The following is a 17,442-nucleotide window of genomic DNA, read 5'->3' on the forward strand; positions in this document are numbered from 1 at the left end:
CGAGCTCATAAGCGTAAATCCACGAATCATCACCTGTCATGATGTCATAGACGTGTTTCAAAACACCGCGATCTTATTTTTTGAGCATTCCCTTCGACCAATCGACACAAGCCTTTTTTTGAGCGATTGACAAATTGTGTGGGATCCAATGCAAAGACATTTTTTTGGCAGTCAAATGTTTATGCAATATTGAATGTATGCTGGCCCCACTAATGCCTAAGGTTGTCTCAATCTAACGATAGGTCACATGACGATCTCGCAATATCAGTTCGCGCACAGCATCAATGGTTTTCGGAACAACAACTGATTTTGGATGACCTTCACGAAATTCGTCTTGGAGTGAACTATGACCACGACTGAATTCACCATACCATCGATAAACACTGGTCCTTGATGGAGCTTCATCGCCAAAAATTGAATAAAGTTCATCCATACACTGTTGCTGAGTTAATCCACGTCAAGAGTTGTAAAAAATAATGGCACGAAAATGTTCATGATTTAATTCCATTTTTGGGCCGAGATGAATCTTTTGAGTTACTGTAAACTATTTCAAATAGCCATGTATGTTGAAATGTTCTTAGTACATATAAGCTCAAAAATGTCCAACTTTACTATAAAGCTGTCAGTTGTCAGATTACAACACTAGGGTTGCCAAATCCCGAAACATAAAAGGCCCCCCTCCTAAGAAGAAATAGCTGAACAAAAGTAAGCCACTGAAAATGTCTCCTATTTGCAGACAATTTTTGACACTTCACATTATAGTAATGATAATATTTATTTTGAATCGCTAAGAAAATTTACATTTTATGGACCAGTCAATTAATAAAATACAAACTACATACAATAATACAAACTACAATTAAATATAACAATTTCAAGTTACAAGAAAATATATTTATCAGTTGCTATTTTAGTAAAATCGTGAATACTATAAAGGCAATGCTCAGTCAGTATGTTTTTCAATTTGTACTTACATATTTTAAACGATAAGTTGGGAAAATGGATGGGTAGGGCATTGAAAAGGTAAGTGTCCACTTTTTGCGTCTTTTGCAACCTCAATTGTGGTTTTATTAGATTGTTCTTTGACCTGATGTCATGGGCGTGAACATCAGAATGAGCTGAATACTCATTAATATGTTTCCTGACATATAGTAATTTTTCATATACAATGACGGCATATAAAGTCATGATCGTCAGAACTGGGAATATTACTTTACAGCTCGAGTCCCAATTTGCTTTGACAATTTTTCATATAGCAGATTTTTGTAAGATAATTACTTTCATTAAATGTGATTGAGCTGAGTTTCCCCAGGCTAATATACCATAGCGAAGAAGAGAATTATATATATACATATTGTTTATTGTAAGTCTCCGGTTTCAATGTTTTTATACTACACAAATACTTTTTTTCACCACTAATAAACTTCATGTTTGACAGTGAGTAAATTTTATATAGCAATTTTAAATTTTAACCACAAATTTGGAATAGCTTTGTCTAATGTTCTCTTGCTGAAAAGTTTATTGTCAGCATTCAAAGTTACCGGATAATACTGAATTACTTGGAAATCAAACAGGCAGACTCAAAATTACTAAAAATTCCAAACACAAACTGCAAATTTATACAGAATTTCATTAACTCATCGAAAATACGTGATAAATATGATATTCCCATAAAAACGTGACAATAGCTTCATCGATTCATTGAATTACCATTGTCAAAAATAACAATAAAGGATTATACATACTTGTAACGGCCCTCAGTAATGTGTCGATAACAATGCGATCGAAACGTTGAATACTTCTCAGCTGACTTATTGCAAAACGTGCAGGTATATACAGGGCTCAAGTTGTAACTAGAAATGTAATGCTTGTCAAATTCAGTTTTGAATGGAAATACTTGTTCACACATGTTGCATTTCACACCCCAATGAGCTCTCCATTCTTCCTTGACATTGTCGATCATTTCATCGTCTAGAGTTTCACCATCTGGAATATAAATGAAATTGAAGAAGTTTGATTTTGACATTTTTGGCAAATGATTTTCATTATTTGAATAGATTTTAATGGCATATTCATGAAATGTGATGATGAAAACTTGTTATGATTACTGTTGGAACTTGTGATACCACACTTTCGTGCTTTATGTCCTCGTTTATGCCTTTCAACCTGAATATTTTTTGTTACATGATTGTAATTGTGAAAGGAGATGAACCTTGAATGTTTCATTCTTTTGATTCAATACTCAAAATCGCCAAAGGTTCTCCAGTATGAACTATCAACTCAAAAGTACTTTTCTCTCTCTAGTTTGGATATTCAGCTAGCACCCTCAATACTTGACTAGAAATTAATGTTTTGGTTGATAGGTAAAATTTATGAATACTAGTTACTAGTATTTGTAGGCATAACCCACAATCTGCTAGCATCATATCTAAAGCAAGCAAGAGAAAGCAATGTGTATCATATAATGAAGAACTCAGTAGCTTACAAACGATATTGAATGAAGATCCACAAGGTAGTGTGCTTAGACCGCTACTTTTCTTTAATTATATTAATGACCTGCCAAATTCAATGACAATGTTTACAATGCTATTCGCTGATGACACTTCCTTCGCCATACGGAAAAAAAATATTGAAGAGTCATCAGAATTAGAAAAGCAAGTTATTCAAGAAGCTACAGACTGGTTTAATGTGAATAGCCTGTGTGTGAATAAAAGCAAGACACAAACAGTTATGTTCTTGCTGTCTCATAATTTGTCAAATAATGTGAAATGTCTTGGTATAACAATTGACTCAAAGTTAACTTGGAAACTCATATTGACAAACTAGCAAAAAATCTATCATGCAAGGTCTATGCAATCAGGCAGATAAAAAATAATGAAGCTGCCCATACCGCTTATAATGCAATGTTTCATAGTTCCTTAATTTATGGATTGATAAACTGGGGCACATCTGTTCATATCTCGAGAATATTTAAAATTCAAAAAAGAGCAATCAGAGGTTTAGCTGGAATAGGTCTAATGGAGAGCAGTAAGAATTGGCTTATCAAGTTCAATATATTAACTCTGCTATCATGTGTAATATACTGCAATTTGATACACATTCAAAAAAATTTACAAAAGTTTACTACAAACGGTAACAACCATTCGTATAAATAATACCAGGAAAAAGGATAATATTAGAGCACCAAACCAAAGACTAGAAATAACAAGGAGATGCAACTCATACATATCATTGTACAACTCACTGCCCCAATGAATGAAAAATGCAACCCTCGCTAATTTCGAACGGAAACTGATAAAACATCTCTCAGAGAATGCTTACTATGATGCGTCTGACTTCAGCTTTACAGAGTGACTATCGTCAATGTAGGTACTGTCTCTATGTATCTTTATTTTTACATTTTTATTTTTACATTTATATATTTATTTACTTTATTTTATGCTTGAGTATCATAAACAATTTTTCTCTACTCCTTTTCGGTAATTTTAATTGTAATTAACATTTATTTTATACATTATTGACTTATCATAGCACTAAGGTGTAATAACTTGACCAATAAAAAATCTAATCTAATCTAACTGGTTGAATTTTTTTTTCAGAAAAGTACTTTATGAAATGAAATTTGGTAAGTATAGGTAAAATAAAAGTTTCAAAAGGTAACGGTACAACTACCAATCATTATTGTCCAATAAAGATATATTTGACAAACCTCACCTGCTTCCTCCTGCAAGTCTTTAAAAATATCATCTTCACTTATATTTTGAAGTAAGTCATCACAGAGCTCCTCGCTATCACCAAAATCAAGCAGAGAATCATCTTTCATTCTCAAACTCAGATTCTGAATATTACCAAAGTTCAAACTGTCTGTGTTATCTTGAGATGACTCTGAGCTGTTTTCAATAGAACCGGTCTGGCTAGACTCTATCTGAATGGCTCTTTGAGGTGCAGACGCCTTCCTCCTGTTTTTGCGGACGGTTTTTGTGAGAGAGTCCAGCTCTTCGCAACTGTCGCTTTCATTATTGAAGTCAAAGGTGATCGGCGGTTCATTGAAACTATCTTCATCGCTAGTGAAGCCACTTTTCATCAAGTTATCATCCAAGATGTATTTTGGTAATTCATTTTTGATGTAAGGAAATGAATCTAGTAGACTTGGCTTCTGGGAACATGTTTCTTCAAAAGGGGATTCCATATTATTATTGAGATGTTACATTGCCCCTATCACCTACAAAATAAAATGTTTCAAAACAAAAGTTTATTGATATTTTTACTTTCCTCTTAATATTTCAATGTTTCCATAAGAAAATGAGTAGATCATCCCAAATTGTCATACATATTGAAATTTAAAGATGTCATCGAGTTTAATGAAATAATGGGGTCTGATCGTGAGATCTCAGTGACTAGTTCACATCACCTCCACATGAGATGACCATGCCCTCAAATCGCTTGTGCAGAATATCCAATGTTACATGAGCTGTGTGGCACTACTTTCCACTTGGATATTCCACACAGCTCATGCCACATTGGATATTCCACAAGTAGTGTGGCAAGCCAACAAAATTTTGAGATTCAAGACTAGAGAGAGAATAATTTCAGGAAGGACTCAATTTCTTGATGACTACATAGGCCAATTTTCTTAGTATTTTGTGATGGATTGCAGTTATAGTTATTTACATTTGAAATGAATATCAAGTATCAGTTTTCGAAGTTACAATCATCCTCAGTTTGTCAAAGTTTAGGTGTATTTTGGAGTTATTTTGAAGGAATTAGGGTACCACTTTCTAGGAACCCTAAAATAGCAGTATTATAAAGCATTTTCCACGAAAGACATTTGCACAATATTTTTCAAGTTGTGTTTGTGTAGAAACTGAGAAAGGAAAGTGATATCTGTATAATTCAATATCCACATAGTAATTGTTTCAGATTGAGTATTCTTTCAGTTTCGATAGAAATTTCTGTTGACAATCTACACTTTTTTTTGCTAAAGTGTTATCTTAATTTTTGTTATTCAAATTCCATTCTTTGGAAGTGCTTCTTTATAAATAATTGTGTTATTAGAGCATACAGAAAGCCCAAAACATGTTTTTCCAAAAAGGTAAAGAATTTTCTCTCAGAAAGCAAGTTCAAATGTTTATTTCAATGAAATCAATGAATCAAATAACTACAAAAAATTTGGAATATTTGTATCTCACCTCACAAAGACACTTCTGATATCACTGGCACAGAATAATTCAGAAATTTCTTTTGGCTATTGATTTCATTTAAAGGACTTTTTACGGAATGTGTGGAGATATTTATACTTCTATTGATATTTTGACACTAAGTAAACATTCAGTACATTTCTGGCAACTTCACTCATAACAAAAATGACATTTTTCTCTTAGGGCCTCTATCAACACGTTAGGAGCCATTTTGCATGTTGATGTTGATCTCTTTAATTTGATAAAAAGTGTCTGTGTCTAGGTCCGGAATTCAAGACACAGAAATACAGGAATCCATGTTTCAACAGTTTATTGTGAACGTAATTTATAGCCATCTGTATTTCAAAAGCTGAAAATATTGTAATTCCATATTACGGATATCTAGTTTTGATACTTTTTTGTGAACGTGATTGATGCCATCTCTGTTTCAGAAGATGAATGTAATTGTAATTTCATTACAAACACCTAGCAATAAAAGCTCACTCAAAACTGTTTTTGCTGTGGGCTAAAATTTTTATTTGGCTATAACGATAATAAATGGCAAAACAAAAACTGTGATCTCTGTCGTTTGAAAGATCTTGTTCGATAAGAAAATCAAGGGTGGAATTTTTATAAAAGTGCAAATATTAAACGCTAGATGTCACTGGTGATTGTATCAAACCGGTTTTCTACAGACGTTTACAAACTATCGTATTTCCTTTGTATATAAACTAACCACAAAGGTATTTCTCTTCTAACAACACTCATATATTCTCCCAGTGCCATTAATTACTGAATCTATATCATTGGCAAATCACATGACATTAGGTCACAATTTTCTCGACGGGGAATGCAGTATTGAAGTTTTCTACTCGAACCTCATAAACCTATAATAGTTTTTTGACCTACAATGAGGCATTTGTATTAAAATTTTTCATTTTTGAGATTCATCTCTATATTCTTGATTATACAATGTACCTACAGTCTAGTCTCATTATCAAACAAACCGGCAGATAAAATGTAGTTCTGTTCCAAAAAAAGAAGTGAATTATCATTTTTCTCAGAAAATATTTATTTATTCATCATTTTCTGTTTTGTCTCCTTCGAAGTAGCCCTCTTCTGATATAATACACTTGTGCCGGCGTTTTTTCAATTCTCAAAGCAGTTCTGATATCTACTATTTGGTAAGTCCTAGAATTCTATCAGCGATTTGCTTTTCATCTCCTCAATCGTCGCAAAACGCCCTCCTCTCATGGGTCTCGTCCTTGGGTGCAGAAAAGTCGCAGAGGGCTGAATCTGGTAAATACGGTGGCTGAAGCATGATCACTGTTTTGTTTTTGGCCAAAAAACTACGAATAGGCAATGAATAGTGAGCAGGTGCATTATTATGATGCAAAAGCCATTATTTGTTTTTCTACTATACCGGGCGTTTTCTTCGTATCGCTTCTCGCAAGCAGCGCATAACTTCAAAATAATATTCCTTATTGACAAGACAAGAACTCCTGATGCACTACGTTACGGTAATCGAAGAACAGTGTGCAAAATCTTGACATTTCATTGACGATTGGACTTTGATTTCGATGTCCTAACCATATACTAATGATTTCTCACCAGTTATGACCCTTTCAAGCAAATCTGAATCGCTGGTGATGTCATTCAACAATTCCTGAGCGACGTTAATGCAACGGTTATTTTGATCAAGAATCAGCAATTTTAGAAGGAACTTCGCTGACATAGGCTTCATGCCCAAAATTTCCGAAAAAACTGTTCTCATTTCTGGCTAAATTTCATTGGCTTTTGAAAATGTATTTTGTATTGTGATTTTCGTGAAATATATTCTTTCTATTCATATAATTTTTCTCGAAGCATTGAACTGAATTGTATTGAACAATTGTAACCATTTCTACATGTTTCTGTGAATTTTGAAATTGTATCAGAGCTACCAAATTTGCTTTGTCGACAAACTAGCCGTAAGATTCGATTTTTGGCACATCTCCAGAGTCACAAACAAAAACCTATATTCAGCTAACATAAAATGAACCTATAAATTAACGGCTCAGCTGTCAGAATATAACACGGCAAATTTTTCCATGTGCTTGTCTAAAAATATGCGTTTATTCTCATGAGGCCAACTGAAGAAACGCACATGCTGACGCCCAAATCGATTAATACTTCAACGCGATAGAAACTGCAGGTTCAGGAAATGTTGAAATGATAACTGCAGTTGTGAATGGCGGTTTCAAGTTCATAAACAGTTCAGTGGCTGGTTGTTTACGGCTGTCGTAGTCAAACTGAATGAAAATGGTGGTGACAGGAGTTATTTTAGTGTTGTTCGTATATCACGTGCAAAAGACAGGTGGCCATGATAAACAAAAATACAATATAGGTGAGTTTTCAAACAACGTGACATGCTTGATGGGTTCAATTCATTTTTTGGCTCCATTGAACTAAACTTGTGCAGCTTTGAATTTGAAGAGATGTGCGAAGGGACGATGAACTGACCAGTTTCTGCTTCATTTTAATGAATGATAGTCATTTTTTGAAGAGTTTTTCGACCGATTTTGGAATATTTTCGCCTTTCACAATCTAGCCTATCTTCATTGCAATGCAGACTATAGGTAGAAAATACTTTGCTAACCAGAGAAAACAACCACCAAAATAGCATAATTACAATCCAAACAACTAGCACATAATGAAAAACTGATATAAATTTTATTTGATAATGATGCACTTAGGTAGGGAAGGATGGATAAAGTGGTCCAGGCAGGTAAAGTGGTCACCTTCTTTTTCCGTCCGAACCAGTAATAGCTATCTGTCAAAGACATATGGAAATAAATTATTGGTTGTATTGGTAGTCTCCATAAACACTGGCCGGGTCTGTGCTTTTATGGTGAAATAATTGTGTTTTGTAGTATCTGATCTAAAGTAAGTGATTTGAATATAGTTAAAAAGTAATGTCATCAGTTTCATAGAAAGACAATGCACGATTTTATCGATTTAGTGAATTAATTGATCTATTCATTTCGCTGCAAAGTGGATCAATATAAGCTCATTTGTCATTTTCTGTATATTTTTTTCACCGCATGCTAAATCGGGCCTGGTGGGCCACTTTAACTCCTTAGTGCTTATTTTTCCTGCAAACAAGTAATGTTTTGTGTTATTGCGGGTATGCCAAATAAATACACACGGACGTCACAGCAGCAGGAATGCAGGTCAGAGGTAATGTATAAAGCTATACAAGCTGTACGAAAAGGTGAATTGGGCTTTTTGAAAGCAAGCGAAGCCTTCGGTGTTCCTCGAACAACGCTCAAACGGCGTCTAAACGGAAAAAACAAAGACGCCGTTGAAAATATAAAAATACTGGGGTCTCGTCGTTCAATTTTTAGTCCAAAACAAGAGGAAGAATCAGGACATTAATATAAATACACCAGCTGCAGTTACTCCTCCAACATTTGATCCTTATTTAAACCCTCAACCCAGAATATCCTTCGCAATATCTTCTTGCAAAATATTTCTGATTCCCAAAGCATTGCCTAAGACTAGACTAAACTTGAACTGTATAGAAAAAGGGGGCGTACGGTAATTTTAACCAGCACAAGGAGAGTGAAAAAAGCTGAACCAACCCCAACTAAAACTGCGAAAAAACATAAAACTAAAATAAAAAACTTGGCACGAACGTTGCTAAAAAGAAAAGTAACAAATATACCGACGACGATGATGACACAGATGATGACTCTAAATGCTTTCACTGTGGCGAAGTTTGGTCTAAATCAAAACATGAAGATGGTTGGATACAGTGTTCTAGTTGTAAGCGATGGGTCCATGAAGAGTGCTCGGGTTGTGATCACAACAATGATAACTTTCATTGTGAATTTTGTTCCTAAGAATTTTTTCTATTAGGTTCGATTATGAATGAACAAATACAAATGAAGAGGTTGTGACTTATACTCTATAGATTAGTAACTGAAAGTTGATTTAATTTGTTATTAATGAATAATTGAGAAGAAGCTAACAAGTTAAGACTTAATTTTTACAATTAATATAAAAGGCTGTTGATAAGTAGGTAAATAAAGACTGTTTATGATGGGTAAACGTAAGTATATTTAGATCAAGAAAATTAAAATACTCTTGATTATTGTGAATCACTATGTAGAATTAATTTACTTATTGAGTTAAAAACTGTTTGGATTTAAATATTTTTTCCATGCAAAATTTCAATAAATCTGTATTAAAATAACATCATCTTGATGTTTTATTTAAAGTAGGCCATTTTACCCGTTAATGAATTTGTATATGCCATTTTATCCGACCAGGATAGGTAAAGTGGTCACTTTCCCATTTCGACTTCAATCTTGAACTATGCTAAAATTATCAGAATATTGATCTGTAAACAATATGATATCGAAACTTAATAAGTACACGGATAATAATAAACAAACAAACGGTAAAAATGTGAAGAGTTATGCAGTGAAACACGGCATTTTAGTTCGTGGAATACTTTATTTTAGCTTAATGTAAAATCAAAAATATATAACTAGCCAGACAACATGGAATCGCCAGCTGTCAACTTCAACCGGAGTGTCTACACACCCGTCTTGACGTACAACTACTATTAGTGATCGAAATCTCTGGATTGTATTTTAACAAAATGTTGACATTTATTCGGTTGGCGTGGGTTTAAAACTTAGGGTGGCCACTTTACCCTACCTGTCCCTACACCTGCTGATACATATATGCATATATACAAAAACGCACACCACTCCTATATGGAGATAGTTTTTCGAAATATTTTGTTAAGGTTTTCTTATCGGAATATTTCGACCAAAATTCATTTAATCTCTTTTGATATGCTATCATTGCCAGAAAAGTTGAATCAACGCTTCCTGGGGATTAGGCTAGGTTAGGAGGTTAATAAATTTTATCATTTCACTCAGAATCACAATGTGATACAGAAAGTCCGTGAAAAAGCAATATAGATCACAAACGTCAAAATATACCTACAACAAATACTACATGGGCTTGAAAGTTTCGTGCCTAGCACTTAGATGGCACTAGTCTTATTGCATTCACCGGTTTTATTCAGTTAGTTAATAACCTTCAAAAGAAAGCTGTTGAAATTTCATGATATTCTACTCATAAGTTTGTGAGTTATGTGCTAAGAGTGACACCACTTTTCATTTTCAAAACAATGGATCAAACACATTTTCGTGTTTTAATTTTACATTGCTTCTTGAGCAAAAATACCGTTCAAGTGAAGCAATGTTTTATTTTATATATTGAGTAATCTACATAACAAGCAATTCAAATAATCAATTACAATATCAAAAACTAAACAAATAACCATTCTCGATATAATATAATGGCTGAAACTGAAGTTACTCCAAATCACCTGAATCAAAATCAAATTCAAAGACACATTCAGTTGAAAATGACAAATGGACCTTTTTCATTTAGATTGACTCTTTACAATTAGTAATAATTTCTAAGGATGACATCTCAATTTCAATATTTTTTAAAAATGTTTTTCCATTACACCTGACGAAGAAATCTATATTTCTCAAACAATTTGCAAGAGAACACATATTGTAAAGTGGCGAATTTAAACCTAGATTGGTTCGAGGTTTAGGCAAAACAAATATAACTTTCCTTCTATTACTGAAGTATTTACTGCAGTTCAGATAAATTTTTGACAACAAGTTTAATTTATCATGCAGGAGCTTATAGAAAAATAATAGAAAAGCAAGTTTTCTTCTAAATTCTGAGGTTGTGAATTTAAATTCATTCATGGAAGTATGTAAGTAAGATTGAAAATATATTCAACATCTTTTTTGTAATGTAGAAATCTCAAGAATTTTTTCTGTACCTTTTCAATTTCATTTTTATGAACTGTATAATAAGGAGATCATATTATTGCACCATATTCCATTATACTACGGACAAATGCATTATAAAGTGTTAGTGATGCGAATATTTTTGTGAATTTGAATGAGTTTCTAATAATGAAGCGAATCATTCTTTATGCTGTGTTTATATTATAATGTTGGTCATATGTTGCTCAGAAGTGAGTTTTTCATCCAGCGTAACTCCCAAATCTCTACATTCTGTCTTCTTGGCTGAATATTCATTGTTTATCTTAAACTGAAAATAATTCCGTGGTTTTTCATATATAGTAATTGATATACTAAAGCATTTGTTAACATTAAATGTGGGGCGATTTGAGAGGGACCACTCGTAAACTCTACCTACGTCATTTTGTAGCAAAATCACATCTTCTTGACTTTTGATTTCTTTGAATAAATTAAAATCATCCGCGAATAGTGTACATTGCGAGTCCTGACCTACCCCTGGCAGATCATCTATTAGTAATAAAAAGAAGAGGGGTCTGAAAGCCCAAAATGTATAATGAAGAAAACAGAAATGAAACTTCTTTTTTTTTATACCACTTTTATTTGTTACAAAATCGTTTTGAATGATCGAAAAGTGGTAGAGATCAGATAAAAGTTATTTTTTTATCCTACATTCAATTTCGGTTTTGTTTTGAAAACACTTCTGTAAAGGCAATTTTCAAACAGTGAAGTTGAGTTCTTTTGCAATGTAACTAAGTTGAATCGGGTTGATTTTGAAAAATTGACAATCCAAAAACTATAAAGATGTGAAAGAAAATGGTTCAGGTTTAAATGTGTGTAAAAATTACACGGGTAAACCACCCCTCAAAATGGGTTGTTTCAACTTTCCTCATTATCTAAAGTATTGAAATATTAAATTTTTATCAAAATATCATGAAAAATCACAAAAGTGAACTGTTTTCGAAAGGGGTATTTTTAACTTTCCTCATCGATGGCAATATCAACATATGAAAGGAGGTAAATTTATTAGGTTTGATCGAAATATTTCAATAAGAAGGCATTATTGAGCAGAAAGAATATGAAATTACAAGAGTAAAATACCTACACACAAGAGTAGATTGTGATTTTATGTAAGGCGACATCAGTATCAAGTAGAGTTCATATAAATTTTCTTATATGAAAGTTTTATTCGAATTCTGAAGGTCACATTTGGACAATTATTTTCTGGTCATCATATTAAACATTCTCATATCAAATTATACTTCTTACGTGCCAATAAGAAAAAAAACTGAATATTAAGCGACACCAATCATGATGATTTGTAGCCATAGAGATGTATCATCTTTAACAAAATGCAAAAAATAACTGAACTCAATTTCTTTTTCATTCTGCTACTTTCTCTAGGCATTTTTATCAAATTATGCAGATGTAATGTCTTCTTCCTCAACAATTCTCTTTCAGGTCTTTCCCCGCATTTGAAAAATATGAAAGAGGTTTCAACAATTAATCGAAAAAAATGTGGTTTGGTTTTTTGCAAATATCTCAGAGACTATTTGACATTTTCCAAATTTGAAAAAAGATTCAAAAATAGAAGGTTATTTCCTAAAAAATATCTCACCTTCCGAAAGTGTAGAACCAATATTTATAATCGTCCCAGAGGGTCGAGAATACGTTTTGAAACGAGTATAGTATTTAGTATATACGAAGTCAATTCTAATGGCATAAAAACTAAATAGTTCATCAATGAAAGGGCGAAGTTCAGCCGAGACTGTTTTACAACTTAACCTAGGGGATAGCATGTATTATATAGAAATATAAAAATAATTACCTAGTATACATTATAATAGTATACATAATAAGGCTATACATTTCCGAGTGAATATTAAAAATCTATTTAGTTTAAATAAGGTAAAATATATAGCAAAACATATACGGAAGTGAGACAAATGAAAAACCATATGGGCAAGGCATAACATGATATATTATCTATCCAGAAGACTTCAGTTTACGTTCAGAAACAATAACACACAACATGAGCTGCCAGTTTTTCTAAAATGATATTTTCAAGACGATTGAGAAGCAATAAAAATTTTCAATAAAGTTTACAGAGTTGTTTTGCTGAATGATTTTCTTTATAAATTCCACTGGGGGAGTTTTCATATCGTTGTTTCTGTACACAATGAACCGAACTTTTTTGCATTCAGTATATTTAATGATTTTTAATAGAGAGGGCCAAATTGGATACTTCTAAAGGGAAACTCCTGTTTTCAAACTAGATAGATGAAAACTAATTGTTGGGTCTGGGGGTCAAATTTTATGACAAACCTAATGGCAAAACCGCATATCGATATCTATCATCGTTTCTGAGTTTCACATTTTCGAAAAGTTGCTGTAATTTTTTTCCTGTAAAAAATTTCTTGTTTCTATGGAAACATTTATGAAGCACTTTTCCACGAAGAATTCAATGGTGCAAAAAAACTCATTTTTTTCAAATGAGATATAAATAGTTGTTGATGGAAAACAATTTTTTAATGGGACACGCTGTATATTCCTGCATATTTCAATAGAGCCTAAAATTACTTTTCCAAAAATGTAGCACACTTGATGTTTTGCTGGAGTCATCTCTGTAATACAGAGCTTTTAGTTTTTTCATGTAGACTTTGTAACGCACACTTTTATCAAGTAGGCTTTGGACAATGCGGCGATAAAACATAATACAATTTAGTGGTAGCTGTCAAATTTTGATTTAAGCAGTAAAGACGCTCTTCAATTAGTGGTTTTTGTTCGATTCTCAAACACATTCGCAAAAAAGTATGATAATTATGAAAAATGTGATATATGATAGTCTGTTTTATACAAACCGGGGAAAATGTAGAAGCAGCAAGAAATTTGTATCACAAGAAGTATCCAGAGAGACAACCTTTTAGAGACATTTAACAAAATTGGGACACAACCTAATTGATGGTGGTCAATTTGAGAAGAGACGGCCAAAATTATGTGAATCAAATAGGAATAAGGAGTTGGAAGAAATAGTCGTTTTAGGAGCTGTTGAAAATAATCCCATAACGTCAACGTGAAATTCGAAAATATCAACAGGCCTACTAAGAACTAACGTTTTGAAAACACACAAATTCAAGCCATACGCATGGCTTCTTGCCAGTGGTTCCTGGAAAATGGTAACCAAGTGCGTGATTTTTCGTTAAATTAAATTTGGGCAGACGAAGCTTATATGAGCAGGGCCGGCATTTTCAAACTCAACATTTCTTATAATTGTGGACATCAAAATTATCGTTCCATTGTGGAGTAGAGAATTGAAAGGAGTTTTTGATTCAGTGTGTGGGCAGGTGTTTTCAGGGGTAGAATCATTGGCCCGTTCATATATAATGGCATTCTAACATCTCAGAAGTATTTAGAAATTTCAAGACGGAATATTGAACCACTTGTTGATGAATTGTCGCTAATGGAGCTCCGAAAAATATATTTTCACCAAGACGGGACTTCACCTACCAACACTGCAATCGTCACCAGTTTTTTGACTGCAAATTTTAGTAATAATTAGATAGCCAACCAAGGACCCAATCGTTGGCCGCCCAGGTCTCCGGACCTAACGCCTATGGACTTTTACCTCTAGCAAAGGTGGAAAGATGTTTTTTTCGAAATGCCGACCAATTCTAGATACGAATTGGAAGCTGCAGTGATGCAAAGTTTTGCTTCTCTCACTCCTACTGAACTAATTAATACACCAAAAAACGTTTGGAAAAGTTGTCACCTGTGTGAAGGTGGTAGAATTGAGATGAAAGTAACCAGGTTCAATTCAATGCCACAAAAACCCAGGCATCGGTTTTCTCCAAAAAGATAAATGTCTCCAAACTGGATATAATAATGTCAGGTCAGGCAATTCCGCTTTTTGCTTCTAAAATTTTATTGGGGGTCAAAACGGACACCAATATGTCTTGGGCACAATCATGTCGCTGGAATTGCAAAGGCTGCTTCTCGATAGCTTGGAACACTACTCCAAACTAGAAAACTGTACACACGTCAGCAACTTTTGATGCTTTATAAAGCTCAGATCAAACCTTTTTTGGACAATTGTTCTCATGTATGGAGCTCTACACCTAAACATACCCGAAAGTTGCTGGATTCCATCCAGAAAAAAACTATCCGCCTGATTGGAGACGCGAACATCACGTGCAACCTTGATAGCCTGGGACATCAAAGAAAGGTTGAAGATTTGTCTCTCTTCTATAGATACTTTGACGTGAAGTGTTCAAGTGACTTGGCACATTTGATTCCACCAAGAGCGGTACACATCAGAAATACGCGACGAACTGCTCATCGTTTTGAGGTTCAACTCAGTACACCTCGAACTTAACTGTTTGAGAATTCTTTCATTTGGAGAACTGCATTCATGGATTTAATCTCCAGGGATTCAAATCCAATATGAATCGCTATTTTCGCACAGGCACCGCTCTGAGAGCGCCATGAGGATTTTCCTGTAGTGCTTGTGTTTTGTCCTTGAGAAAAAACGATGATAGATATCGATATGCGGTTTTCACCATCGAGTTTGTCATAAAATTTTACCACCAGACACAGCCATCAGTTTTCATGTACCTGGTTTGAAAACATGAGTTTTCCTTCAAAGGCGTTCCATTTGGCCCACTTTGTACAACATGGACATAATATTCATTAAATTTTTTTAGGTGGAATTTTCCACGACGAATCCCAAGAAATAGCATTCCAAATTGCAACGTATTCCATGAACAACAAGTATCCAGTCTCTCACATCGAACTTTTTCCACATACCTACCGAATTTCCCAGTACAACACTTTGGAGGCATACAGAGCAACCTGCGAACTTTTCGAAAACAGAGCAATTGCCTTATTCGGACCAAACTCCGTTGAATCCTCACCTTTCATCCAGTCCCTATGCGACTCAAAAGAGATACCTCACATAGAAATTCACCGTAGTTTGAATTTGGAAAGAAACGACACTTTAGTGAATTTTTATCCCCACCCGAAAGTGTTGTCGTTTTTCTTCATGGACCTGATTGAGGCCTTCAACTGGAAAAAAGTTATTATCATTTACGATAATGATGAGAGTTTGCTGAGCGTCAGTTCTCTATTGGATTTCAACAACCGGAGAGGTGAGAATTCATTTCTTCATAAGAATCTGTTAGTTGAAATCAGAAAAGTATGATAGTCAGATCCGCGATATCATTAAGCAGGCAAATGTTTTTGAAAAGAAACTTCTCCATTATAGAAATGTAGGCTTTCACGGCTGACGTCAATGTTTTAGTTGGTTTCCGGGTTTTGCCGTGGTCTTCTTTGGTTACAATCTCCTAACGTTTCAACTGCAACAGCGGCAGTCATCTTCAGTGCCGTGGTGGAAGTACTCTTCTTGACGTATCAACAGATACGTATCAGTATGTATGACGTAACAGTTGATACGTATCACTATGTATCACGTATCAGTTGACACGGCAAAACCTGGAAACCAACCAAAACACAAACAGAAACTGCTCTCTCTCTCTCTGAAATTTGCTATATTCACATTTCCAATTAATAATATATAACAGTGCAACGCCTTCAAAACCGAGGTCATATTCACCTACTCCATCTATCAGTGGTACTTTGTACTAACTCCAAATTGTTACTTACAGAGCTCTGGCCTATGATACATTTGCCAACACACCATAGGCGTAGAATACATGTGACAAATCGGAGTGAAATATAAATGTATCACTATACTCAACACGCCTCCTTACATTTATACTGTACTTACATTAATTCAAATTTAACATATTTCTAAATTTTTCAAACTTATCTCTACACAATGCTTTTATATGCTTCCCTGTTGTTTGACACTTGAAGTCACAGCATTCTGGAAATGACCTGTGACTTCATATGTATGATGGAATTGGCCGATACTTGATGTAAATCCATAAGTAACGTATTCAAAAAACACATTATTGTCAGATTTTCATTAAACACTCTGACTTTATGCCTTCAACTGTCAACTATGAACTGCCTTATAAAGTACTGTTCCCGAGTAGAGAGGACTGGATCTTCCGGGAGAAAGAAATATTGAAAGCAGATAGTTGTTGGTCCACAGATGGATCAAAAACATCTTCAGGTTCTGGTGCAGGTGTTTTCAGTCGCAGACCCAGGACAGAGATATCAACCTGCCTAGGAACCCATGCGACTGTATTTCAAACGGAAATTTATGCTATTGAATTGTGTGCGGAGAGATTGGAAGAATTCAACCTCATACACACGTCAATAAAAATATTCTCGGACAGTCAAGGGGCATTGAAAGCTCTTGGCTCTTACCAAGCAACGTCTAAATTGGTAGCAAATTGTCAAAAACAACTCTCCTCGATAGAAAGACTTATCAAATTGTCTCTGGTCTAGATTCCTGG

At 34.2% G+C, this 17,442-nt stretch overlaps 2 protein-coding genes across 8 annotated transcripts in view; one reads left to right on the forward strand and one right to left on the reverse strand.

Annotated features, from left to right (window-relative positions):
• LOC111507082 (uncharacterized) overlaps window positions 1-5,484 on the reverse strand; it is a 32,483-nt gene extending 26,999 nt beyond the window's left edge. Inside the window, exons 1-4 of one of the 4 annotated variants that reach the window (XM_023162328.2) lie at window positions 5,190-5,482; window positions 3,715-4,222; window positions 1,908-1,986; window positions 1,746-1,853 (exon numbers count right to left, since the gene is read on the reverse strand). In XM_023162328.2, coding sequence (XP_023018096.1) covers window positions 1,746-1,853; window positions 1,908-1,986; window positions 3,715-4,189 — 662 coding nt within the window. In that variant the 5' untranslated portion in view covers window positions 4,190-4,222; window positions 5,190-5,482. Of the gene's footprint in view, window positions 1-1,745; window positions 1,987-3,714; window positions 4,223-5,189 lie in introns of all 4 variants that reach the window. The other 3 variants (XM_074183048.1, XM_023162329.2, XM_023162326.2) reach the window with 3 other exon arrangements.
• LOC111507083 (glutamate receptor ionotropic, kainate 2) overlaps window positions 1-17,442 on the forward strand; it is a 40,209-nt gene that overhangs the window by 5,018 nt on the left and 17,749 nt on the right. Inside the window, exons 1-2 of one of the 4 annotated variants that reach the window (XM_023162330.2) lie at window positions 7,085-7,563; window positions 15,724-16,167. In XM_023162330.2, the coding sequence (XP_023018098.2) occupies window positions 7,473-7,563; window positions 15,724-16,167 (535 nt within the window). In that variant the 5' untranslated portion in view covers window positions 7,085-7,472. Of the gene's footprint in view, window positions 1-7,084; window positions 7,564-8,033; window positions 8,103-15,723; window positions 16,168-17,442 lie in introns of those variants that run through there. The other 3 variants (XM_074183045.1, XM_074183046.1, XM_074183047.1) reach the window with 3 other exon arrangements.

This window comes from Leptinotarsa decemlineata, unplaced genomic scaffold (genome assembly GCF_025532065.1).
Source record: "Leptinotarsa decemlineata unplaced genomic scaffold, Ldec_3_MD MMD2_tig00026330_RagTag_RagTag, whole genome shotgun sequence".
Lineage (NCBI taxonomy): Eukaryota > Metazoa > Arthropoda > Insecta > Coleoptera > Chrysomelidae > Leptinotarsa > Leptinotarsa decemlineata.